Genomic DNA, 12,240 nt, shown 5'->3' on the forward strand with positions numbered 1-12,240 from the left:
GCTGCCACCTGCTGTCGCGGAGACGCAACAATCTTTTCTGTTGACTTTTTGCAAACTGAAAAAGAACTCTATTTTTTACTCTATTTGTTATGAAATCCTTTTTATTTTTTCAAGAAAATAAAAAAACCGTTTTTTATGTTCTTTTATGTAAAAAAAAAAAAAAACTTAGAACTTTGATGTTTACGTAATTTCAACTTAATTTACATTAAATTGGCTTTAAAAATTTGTTGAATCTTGTATAACTTAAAAGGCTGAAAATTGCTTAACTATATTTTGACAACATACGTTGTCATAACTTATTGATCATTTAATTAATTACAGAGTACATTACACTTAACTCTTCATTATTAGTTCATGTATAAACATGGAAAAACTATAAACAGTTATATATTTTCTTTACATAATTTATTAATCTTTGTAAAAAGTTAAAATATAGTCAATTGTTGTACTGTACTTTACTTCACATTGAATTAACTAATGTAAACAAACATACATTTAGTTTTTAAAACTGTATTAGTAAATGCTGAAATTAACATGAACTGAGCTTAATAAATGCTGTAGACGTATTAATTCTTTGTTCATGTTAACTACTAGTTAGCTAACGCATTAAACCTTGTAAACTTTTTCTATTTTTCTATATTTTAAGACATATGCTTGGACATTAAAGTTTACTGCATAACAAAAATGACTTTGGTATTCAGCTGAGATATTTTCATTCACTCTAAAATAGAAATGTAAAAAAACAAACCAGACTTGACAAACCACAGCCACTGACCTTCTCAGGTTTGACCACTAGAGACGCTGCGCGTTTCCACTTCCAATCTTTGATGGGCGGGGCTTAAGACGGAACCGGCCAATGAGCGGCCAGATATCTACGCAGTCGCCTACCTTTCTATGGTTAGCCAACCTTTCAGGGAGCTGTGTGCGTCTGTTTGACACGTAACAGTTACCACACTCTGGTGTGTGTGTGGGGGGAAGTCAACCTATGTTTTGGATGTGAAAGAATTTCGGTCGGTTTAAGACTGACAAACCTTTTGTAACGTTTAGTGCAGATTGGTTTCATAACCTGCAACATGGAGCCAGGGGCGAGTGACGCGACAGCAGGTAAATACCGTATTACTACAGTAAAATTGGCATAACGAGATGGATATGGATATCGATAAACTTTGCATAACTAGCTTTAGTATGCATCTGACTATATAAGGTTCACGTATATCGTCTGATTAATAAGTGCATTAATAATGAAAATGTGGAGGTAACGTTAATTTGATTTATCTAGGTTTAGTCGAAAACAATGCAAGTACTGTTTTGTAATATGAAGTGTACTAGAAATTGTATACCTTTATAATTGTTTGAGTTCTTAGTTTAGTTTTATTTAAGTAAATTCGTCTCATGTTTCTCCTATACTTCTTTCTGTGAAGTGACAAATAATAACATTTGTGTATAAATCTGTAAAATGAAATTGGACCACTTAGCTCAGATTATTTGAGCTAAAATCAACAATGCATATTTGAGTTCATACAGAAATCATACTGACTTGTCATTTCTGGCAAGTCATTGAAAACGGGCAACTTTGAGACATTTTGAGAACTCTGGAAGTGAAACTCTAGAAGTGATGTGCTGTATAATAATGTTCTGTGGGGGAATTACTCTCTTAACTCAAGAGAAAAATCTGAGAGACTAAATCCCAATCCATTCACTCTCGGTTTAATCTCAATGCCGACTAGAAATAATATTAATGTGATTCCTTTTGTAACTTTAGCAGGTGCTCCATACGTTGAACCCTCCAAAGCAAAGCAAAAAAGCAGTACGGAGAACGAACAGGCAAACTTGTCCCCGTCAGAGCCGACCAGCACCATGAAGCGTCTTTTTGGCTTTGAGAAAGAAGATGTGTCATCGTGGCATCGGCTGGTGTGTCTCCTCAATCGCCCCTCTGACCCGGCCTCATTGGGCATTTTCCGTTTCTTATTTGGTGAGTCCTCATTTGTGCGTGACGTATGTGATTTTAAAGCATCCAAATTGTGGTTTAGGTGTTGATGTGTGCTGTATTTTCTCAGGTATGCTGATGGCCCTGGACATCACCCAGGAGCGAGGACTTAGTCATCTGGACTACAAGTATTTAGATGGGGCACCGGTGTGCCGCTTCCCCCTCTTCAACTTCCTGAAGCCCCTTCCCATGGACTGGATGTTCTTTGTGTATTTTGTAATGTTTCTTGGTGAGTTCCTTGGAAAACTCTCTGAATCTCTCTGAAATGCAACAGTGACTGCCAACTTTTCTAGTGGCCTTGCTTTTGGATGTATTTTCTACATAGGCACTTCTAAAAAATCTTCAGTAAAGAGTTTTTGACTTGCTCTGAGATGTATCACATAAATTATTTCCAAACAATGATACAATATAAAAATATTGACTTGTATAATAAAAATATGATTTTTATAAATATTACATATAAATATATAAATTGTAAAAACATGAATAATTTATATAATTAAAATGATTCATATTACACATTCATAATACTATGTAAACATTATAATAATTATATTATTTAAATATATATTAATTATTAAATATTACAAATATTTTTTCACAATATACTGGTTCTTGGCCGATATTAAGAGAGTTTTTACATTTATTTCTGTCACTTGATATTTGTTTGTCAATAAATTACGTTTTCCATCATTTAACACACTGAAAGTTCATCTTTAAAAAATATATAAATAAAAAACTAAAAACCTTAAAATAGTTGAATATAAAGATTATAGTTAATTATAATCTTTCAAATTAATATTTGTTTCATACTGTACATTGTAATGTTTTGATGCCTAAAATGTGTTGTAGCATTCAACATTACACAATTACGCATTCAACATTACACAAGATAATATAGAATTATATTATTAGCCATTGAGTTATCAGCCTTTGCTGACAATAATTATCGGCTTATTGGTATCGGCCAGAATGGAGAAACTGAAGTGTTTTTATATTTCCAGAACCCACTGTGTAATTTTGACAGATGGGAACACAGTTAGTACTTCTTTAAAGCTGGGCTCAGACTACAGGAGTTTCAGGCCAATTTATACCCGATTGACCCTCCTCACAGAGAAAAATTCACGTTCAGCTGTACGTGATGCAACCAGATGGGCATCGGTCGGTCCCGATATTCGGCTCAGATTATCTGGTTAGACGCAAGACTAATCATCCACTTGTTTGTGTTTTGCAGGCGCTGTTGGTATCATGCTCGGCTGTTTTTATCGCCTTGCCTGTTTGATGTTTATATCCACTTACTGGTACGTTTTCTTCCTGGACAAGACAACCTGGAACAATCACTCTTATCTGTACGGACTCATCGGCTTTCAACTCACGCTCATGGATGCCAACAGATACTGGTAGGTTTACACTTCCTGTACTGTGGCCCCGAAACCATTTGGACCCTTAGCTCACTCTTAAAATTATGCATTACACAACAAAACATATATCCAATAGTCATTTATTTGAACAAAAAATAGCACTTAACAAGCAAATTTTGTTTAATTGTTTTAATGCAGGTCATTAGATGGACTCCGAAACCCCAGGAAGAGGAACGCCCATGTACCGCTATGGAACTACACTTTGCTGAGAACTCAGGTCAGCTGATGTATCTAGATTTGCAGATATCATGTGTTTAGGTCATTATCTGCATAGATTAAGTTATGATGAGACAGTGAATGTGCATTGCCTTTGACAGATTTTCATAGTGTACTTCATCGCTGGGGTCAAGAAACTAGATGCTGATTGGGTGGAAGGGTACTCAATGAAATACTTGGCACACCATTGGTTATTTGACCCTTTCAAGTGAGTATATTAGCGTCCAGCAACATCTGCCCTAGCATGACACATTGTTGTTATGGATCGATATCATGGCTACGTTCTCACTGCAGGCCGTAGTGCTCAATTCTGATTTATTGCTCAGATCGGATTTTTTTGGTTTGGTTGGTCACATTAATTTTTTTAATGTCTACAATATCATATTAAAATGTGAACTCATCGCTGTCCCGAACTGACCCCTGTATACATAACAATAACAAGACGCCACGCAGCATATCTTCCATATTAACCGAGTGACCAAAGAACTACTGGCACATAATTGTAAAAAATGTCGGTCTATAGTGACGTAAAAGTCGCAAGAACTCCAATATGACTGTTCAGACTGAGGTCACGCTGCAAAACATCCGACCTGGCTGTATCTGATTTAGTACCACACATGAAAGTGGCCCACATCAGAATTAAAAAAAAAAGATTCCTTGTAGTTTGTGCCGTTATGAAAATAAAACAGATCTGATGTAAGACACATATGACTGAAAAAAATTGGATTTGGGCCACTTTTGCCTGCATAAACATAGTCATATTTTGGGTAGGCCTGTCACAATTATTGTTAGATCATCTGATCGTGATTATTTCATATAATCCCAATTATTTGAGATTACCGCAATAAATGTGCAGATAAAATTTCAATCACATTTTGAAATTTAAGCATTAGGTATGACGTCAGAACCCAGAAGACTAACTTGCCACAAGATTTTGCTATGGTGTTTTGTAATGGAGTTTTCAATTTATGAGTAAAATAAAGCCTGTGGTAAACATAACTTGACGATACTTTGACATTTTGTTCTACAGCATACACTGCAAACACTCACACTTCAAACTTTCTTATCTAGTTATTAATATTTTTTAAATGTATGCTTTTAAAAATTAACATGACTGCTTCAAAATTTGTTTTCACTATAGGTTTGCGTAATTTACGTTGTAGAACAAAACGTCAAAGTGTAGTCCAGTTATGTTTACAACAGGCTTTATTTTACACATAAAATGAAAAACCTCATTATAAATAGCCATGGAATAATCTCAAAGGAACCAGTGACAAATTAGACTTCCGGGTTCTGTTGTTATACCTGCACTACTCTATAGAAATATCATCAAATGCATGATTTTTGTGTCTTCCTTCATATGAAAGAGAGGCTTTATGGGTTTTGTATATATCATTATATTAACAACGTTATCAATTTATAATTAATCATATATTTTCACATCATTTAAGTAAATCATATGGCCCTGTTTGATTAGTTTTAATATGATTCCAAGTTAATCACACAAAAATTATTTGTTAGGCTTACATTATAAGTGATACAAACAAAACCGCAATTATTTGTATGACACGTAATCATCACCACAAAATTAATGATTATGACAGACCTAATTTTGTCTTTTTTTTTTTTTTCCTCTTCCTCACTTTTTTCAGAATGATCTTGCCTGTTGAATTGGTCAGTCTGATGGTGGTCCATGGTGGGGGCCTGATCTTAGACCTCACAGCTGGCTATCTGCTTTTCTTCGATGCCACGCGTCCTGTCGCCATCTTCTTTGTCAGCTATTTCCACTGCATGAATTCCCAGCTCTTTAGCATAGGTAAAAATTAATCTTAAAGGACTAATTTCTCAAAATATTTAGGATTATGAAGACTTTATGATCTTTATTTTTATCCTCAGGAATGTTTCCTTACACCATGTTGGCCACAAGCCCTCTCTTTTGCTACCCTGACTGGCCGAGACGATTTTTCGGCCGTTTTCCAGAGTTCTTCTGGCCTGTACTGCCCCTCATCTCTCCTGCCCCGAGTCCCAGCACCTCCTGCGTGTACCCAAATCCACCCAGTGAGCCTAGAGAACAAGATGAGTCCAACGCTGCCCCCAGACCCACCACGCCGAGCTTCAAGCACAAGATTAGAGCCTTCTTCACCATCCTTTACATCACAGAGCAGCTCTTCTTGCCATACTCTCATTTCATCACCCAGGTGATTTTAAATTGCATGTTGTTTAAGTGCATTTTGATCTAGAATGTTCACTCGATCAGAGGATACAGCACTTTCACAATCAATGTAAACACAGATAGTGAACAAAAGCAAATATCTGCACAAACCTTTGGAAGAGGAATCACATACCTTGCTAGGTAGAGTCATGCTGAATATGTGTAGATATGTCAAGGCAAACATCAATATTAATATTGCTCATACTTATTGGAAGAGATTCTAACCCTAACCCTGTTCGAACAGCCACAAAAGACCGCCTACTCTCTGCCTACTGACCTTATGTTTAAACATTATGGGAAGCGCGCTAGCCAGGCGGGATTTAAACTTTGTCAGCTGAAGATCAAGTTTGGTTTGCAAACATTTGGAAAAGCCCATACATTTATACACCCATACTTGAAAGTGGACAAAAAAGACAGATTAAAACACCAGGTGTAAACAGCTATGCGTCTCCCTTATCTACTTTTGATCTGATCGACCATAACACATTTTAATACCAGGTGTAAAAAGGGCCAAAGAGATCAATCCATTGCACCACTGTCCCAGTCATGGGAAATCCCCTTAACCAGGATACAATGACATAATATAATAATTTTCATTGAATATATGATTTACCTGACCATTTAATTTCTGGGCCATACAGGGCTATAATAACTGGACAAATGGACTGTATGGCTACTCATGGGACATGATGGTTCACTCTCGCTCACATCAGCATGTCAAGATCACCTACAGAGATGGCGTAACAGGTGACGTTGGATATCTGAACCCTGGAGTGAGTCAAAACAATTTGGAATTATTTTTCATTAACTTGTGTTATGGATGTTTGTGTGTGTGTGTGTGTGTGTGTGTGTGTGTGTGTGTGTGTGTGTGTGTGTGTGTGTGTGTGTGTGTGTGTGTGTGTGTATATATATATGTATATAAAAAAATATTTTATATTAATTTCATGTGATTATCCACAACATGCAGATACATCAATAGTTCTTAACTTGTTTTCACTTCACAATATTCCAAATTTTAACACCAAACCAACTGGAGATGCTTATCGTCTCATGTCATTCCAATATGGTGCAGGTTTTTACTCAGAGCCGGAGATGGAAAGACCATGGAGACATGTTGAAGCAGTATGCGACTTGCCTCAGTGAAAATCTGCCACGCTTCAATATCTCAGAACCAGAGATCTACTTTGACATTTGGGTGTCCATCAATGACCGTTTCCAGCAGAGGTTCATCATGTTTATCGTGTTTTCAGTTTACGCTGCTAGATGTTCTTTGATTCATACAGACAAAATAGTACAAGGCTTTGGATATGAAAGTTAAAAAGCCTTTATTGCAATATGGCTCTCCTTCTGTCTAATAGGATTTTTGACCCGCGCATTGACATTGTAAAAGCAGATTGGTCGCCCTTCCGCCCCAATCCATGGCTCATGCCACTACTCGTTGACCTCTCACCGTGGAGAACCAAATTTGAGGAGATAGAGGGGTCTCTAGACAACCAGACTGAGGTTGTATTCATTGCTGACTTCCCAGGTATGTATCTGTTTTTATTTTTTTACTCAAATACTTTGTCTTAATTTGCCCACACATATGCTCAGTTATTATTAATGTGACATCCACAGGCCTTTATCTTGAAAACTTTGTGAGTGAGGATCTTGGAAACACCAGTGTTCAGGTTCTGGAGGGTCTCGTGAAGGTTGAAATAGTGGACGAGAAGAAGAACTACAGTTTACAACCAGGAGAAAAGATGCAGGTGCAATTCACTGTTGCTTCATTATGAAACTATGATTTGTTCCACTATAACATTTTAAACATGTACTATTAATAAAGGATTCGTTCACTTAAAAATAAAAAATCCTGATAATTTACTCATCCCCATCTCATCAAAGATGTGAATGCTTTTCTTTCTTAAATCTTTTTTTTTTTTTTAGAGTAAAACATTCCAGGATTTTTCTCCACATGAGAAAACTTCATTTATTTTCATTGGCAATGAAATCAATGCAGTTTTGAAGGGCTTTAAAGGGCTCTGCATGATCCCAGCTGAGGAATAGGGTCTTATCTAGTGAAACAATCGGCCATTTAAAATTTTACAATAAAAAAAAATTATATATGCTTTTTATACACAAATGCTCAACTTCTGTGTTGTGCTTCTTCAACGACACACAGAAGTACTGACCCAGTGTTTAAAAAAAACGTGCAAAGACTAAATCAAACACCCTTTACAAAAATAAAGGTAACACAACGATGTCAGACAATTAAAAAAATATATACTTTTTTTCGCTAGATAGGACCCTATTCCTTGGCTGGGATCATGCAGAGCCCCTCTGACAAATGGACTGCCCTTAGAAACTGCATTGATTTGGACCTTCAACCTGCTGGTTGGAGAAAAATCCTGTAATGTTTTCCTCAAACTTAATTTGTTTTCGACTGAAGAAAGAAAGACATGAACATCTTGGATGAGATGGAGTGAGTAAATTATCAGGAAATTTTCATTTGGAATGTTTTTCCCTTTTAATGTTTTTATCTATATTGATACATTTCATTATCGTGTTTTAAGATTCCAGCTGGTGCGTACCATAAGGTGTATACTGTGTCTGAAGGACCATCATGTTACATGTACATTTATGTAAATACTACTGAGGCAGAGCTTCAGAAGAACTTCACAAAGCTTTCTGAACTTCAGGAGAAAGTGCGCAATGGAACGGGTACGTCCCTTTTTGGTTTTTGGTTTTGTTGTTTACCAATAATTGTCACATGATCAAATAGTTCAATTATTCTCTTTAACATATTTATTTACCAATCCAACATTACAAACTGTGTTTGCACAATGTGCATTTAAATTAAATTCCGTGTAATGTGAATTAAGCAAGCAATCAAGTGTAAATGTAAGCAAGCCTCAAAACAAATAGCAACAAAAACCAGAACAGCTTTATAATATGAACAAAGATGTATTTTTGTAAATACTGTTAGGGGACACTTTATGACCCAAGACCAGTAGTGAAAAATGAAGACCAATAGTCAGGAGTGCAATTAATTAAAGAAAAATGGATTTAAGAATAGTTAGCAGTTACATCAGCAGAAGCCAGCTTTAAGTCTCACAAGGAGTTCGTAGGCTGCCCTCCCTCTCTCTCCCGTCTCGTTGCCCCACCCTATCATACATACAATTGTCCCAACAGCTATTCTGTTTTTAAGGTCTATCTATCTCAGATAAAATACAGTCAAGGTAAATTTCACACATTGTAAGTTAATCTGATGACGTGTCACTTGTTGATGCTTTCACTACGGAATTAGGCCCATAGTGACTTTCCAGGTCTCAAGCGGGTGCTAGCTTGCCCAGAACAAGAAGTCCACCCATCTCTTAGAGTGCCCATTCTCAACACTGATCTGTAACACAGAATATTGCACACATACACAGATACACACTCTCTCCATGGTTGGAGCTGATTAAGCTCCAGTTCTAACCCAAAAAATACTGATAGCATGTGCTTTCTCTCAGTGAGAGGTACAGACAATATTTATCTTGACTCTTTAGTGTTTCAGTAAAAGGAAATATAAAATTAATAAAATAAAAATTAAAGACAAATCCATATTTCATAACTGGAAACCGGGCTAAGTAAGAAAACACTGTTTCTGCACTTATGTTATGTTCAGGATGTGTGATGCCTCCAAAATCCAAACACACGCCACCTTGTTGCTATCATGGCCTGGCAAAAAGTGGTTGGAACTATATATTGTGCCCACCACTTTTTGAAACATCACACAGCACAGAAAGAAGCATCTCCATTTGATTAGAAATCTGTTTGTGTGTCAAATAAGAATTTGCGAGTGCTCGTTACCGCTGTTATCAGTTCCATCTTGTCGTTCATGCACAGTCTCTACACAGACGAGCGCTTCAATCTTTCGCTTGATGCCTTTGTAGATAATCTATTTGTACGGTTGAAATCACAAAACAAAATTCACACAAACATGGACCTGCTCTAGATATAGAATAACTGCTTAACGCATTTAGTTTTAATGAGAGGGGGGGGGAAATCTATATGGCTATAGATAGATATAGATGTAAGGATGAAAATATAACATTAAACATGACTTCTGTATCAATAAATTAAACTTGTGTACCCACATTCCTGTACCACCCACTTTTTAAAACAGTTATGCCACTGATTATTTATATACTATTAAAGTTGTGAATTTTTTTTTTGTTGCCTTTTATTTTTAGGCCTTTTCAACATTTATTGTAATCATTTAGTGTTTTTTTTTTTTTTTGTTTTATTTTTATATATAGTTCTAGTCATATTTCTTAGGTTTTCCATCTTTTATTTCAATTGTTTTAGTTAAAGTTGGCATGCAACTGATGTGAGTTTTTTTTTCTTCTCTATTGTGACGTATATATCTGAGTTAAATGGCTTCTCGAACAAGAAAAAAAAAGTAGGGTGGGACTGTCCATTAAAAAAAATGTAGGGTGGGATTTATTGGATTGTTGTAGTTTGCTATTGGTGGATCTTATGTGAGTGATATGTTGTCCCGCCCTCATGCCAGTAAACACATCATCAGAGAAGAGATGTTGCTGCAAGAGGAAGGGGAATTTATTTTGATTAAAGATTACAAGGGTGTTTTTAAACCCAAATATCATTTGTCTCACAAAATGGCCTTTTTTTTTTTGCTTAGGCTCCTGACTTGAAAAGGTGTAGTAATGACATGACTGTGCTGTTACGCTTTTGCAATCCGACATCGTTATGATGTTGGAAAACGAAATGTTGTATAATATGTCGCTTTGTTCCTGTGTGTAGAAACGGAGCCTTTGCCTCCTGAGCTGCAGCCGCTCATCACTGGTCTCGACGACCAGGACTCTGACAACAGCGTGATCGACCCAGTAGTACGAATCTTCCTCAAACGACAGAAGCGGATGCAGGAGGTGAAAAAGCGGCGGGAAGCTTCCATGGTCGAGAGGTTCCAGAGATTTGCCTCAAAGAAATACATTTCAATTAGACGAGGGTATGTTGTGTTATTAAGGGGAGATTTTAAAAGCACAATATGTAAGATTTTTCGATTAAAATACAAAAACCACTAAAACAATGTTATATAATTTTAGTAGATTTTTATACTTTGGACCATGAACCATGGAAACACCAAAGACGCTTTAATATATTATGTTTTATTAGACAGGTGAGCAACTATTTGGAGACATTCTCGACAGAAAACTAATCAAGTATTATTGTTTAAAGCTTTTTTCTTGATTTATCATGAGTACCATGTTTTACCATGCCTAATATCAATCTAGCTTTCTGCAGTGCGCAACAAGGGTTTCATAGTAGCCACCGAGCGAACGCACAGAGAAGCATTATAATAACTTTTAACACACTCAAATAATGTATCTAATATGATAAAGCAGCTCTGTGTATCCGTGACCGGAAAAACCGGAAGGGGCCATCTGCGACGTAATAAAAGCTCTGTGAAATCCAGGCGTAATCAAGCTACAGCTTTGTTTTAAATAAGCAACCTCTAGTGGCAAAAAGTTACATATTATGGCTTTAAAGGTCTACTGTCACAAGTCACCACAGTACAAATGAATTATTTTGGTTCTCTCTTAAGGTTCCTGATGACAGCCATCGCTTTGCGTAACCTGGCTGTAGGTTTGCCACCGCTTGAGCAACTGACAAGAGAGGTGGCTTACGCCAACCTAAAGGAGCCCGAGAGCGAGACCAATCAGGATGAGCGTCTTAAAGACGAGGTAGGCCACGGAGAGCTCTGAGAAAAGAGACTGTTACTGAGCTGATGGCTGATACTGCAGCTTTAGTAGGTCAGTATTTTTGGAGCATTCCACAATTGTGAAAAAAAAAAAAATCAGGTTGTTTACAGTTTTTATTTTATTTTTTATTATTATACACTAAAGCCCAAAAATGAAAATCTTTTACATAGATTAGATGACTATGTTAGATTTTAAGATTTGTGAATAATTACAAAATTTTTCCTCTTTTTAACATGGTCCTGTCATGAGACTTAAAAGACCTGGAATATACTGTTGCACACAAGTCATAAAAGACTATTTTACAGTTAATTTTTCTGTTGTTTTGGAGTTGGGCAATGTCTATTCAACTTTCATTGTATGGGGGAAAGCAGCAGGAACATTCTTTAAAATGTCTCCTTTTGTGGTCCATGAATGTCGTACAGGTTTGGAACAATGATGACAGAAATTATTTTCTTTTTTTACTGGTTACTGATATGCAAGTAATGATGACACTAAGATTTACTTGGTTCTTTTTTTGTGAAAACTATTAATTTACTATTTCAGTATTAAAAACTCTTAAGTGAACCTTTTGTGAGAATGTTTGAAGCTGTTTTTTTTTACCTTTAAATCAATCAAAAGCTTTTACCTTAAAATTAACTAATTTGTGCTTGAGGGATCTTG

At 36.2% G+C, this 12,240-nt stretch overlaps 1 protein-coding gene across 1 annotated transcript; it reads left to right on the plus strand.

Annotated features, from left to right (window-relative positions):
* The first annotated feature begins 873 nt into the window (after positions 1-873).
* On the plus strand, positions 874-11,617 carry ggcx (gamma-glutamyl carboxylase). The gene is made up of 15 exons (XM_067432759.1): positions 874-1,104; positions 1,763-1,972; positions 2,058-2,216; positions 3,222-3,387; positions 3,547-3,625; positions 3,726-3,832; positions 5,277-5,440; positions 5,521-5,822; positions 6,478-6,609; positions 6,909-7,060; positions 7,195-7,364; positions 7,454-7,584; positions 8,389-8,536; positions 10,622-10,826; positions 11,424-11,617. The coding sequence occupies exons 1-15, from the start codon at positions 1,074-1,076 to the stop codon at positions 11,581-11,583; spliced, it is 2,316 nt and encodes a 771-aa protein (XP_067288860.1). The 5' UTR covers positions 874-1,073; the 3' UTR covers positions 11,584-11,617.
* Positions 11,618-12,240: the final 623 nt, after the last annotated feature.

This window comes from Pseudorasbora parva, chromosome 23 (assembly GCF_024679245.1).
Source record: "Pseudorasbora parva isolate DD20220531a chromosome 23, ASM2467924v1, whole genome shotgun sequence".
Lineage (NCBI taxonomy): Eukaryota > Metazoa > Chordata > Actinopteri > Cypriniformes > Gobionidae > Pseudorasbora > Pseudorasbora parva.

Excerpts from the sequence above, each read along its gene's own strand:
- ggcx (XM_067432759.1), top strand. The coding sequence starts at position 1,074 with ATGGAGCCAGGGGCGAGTGACGCGACAGCAG. Across the intron at positions 2,217-3,221 it reads GTATTTTGTAATGTTTCTTG|GCGCTGTTGGTATCATGCTC; the intron begins GTGAGTTCCTTG and ends TGTGTTTTGCAG. Across the intron at positions 3,833-5,276 it reads TGGTTATTTGACCCTTTCAA|AATGATCTTGCCTGTTGAAT; the intron begins GTGAGTATATTA and ends CACTTTTTTCAG.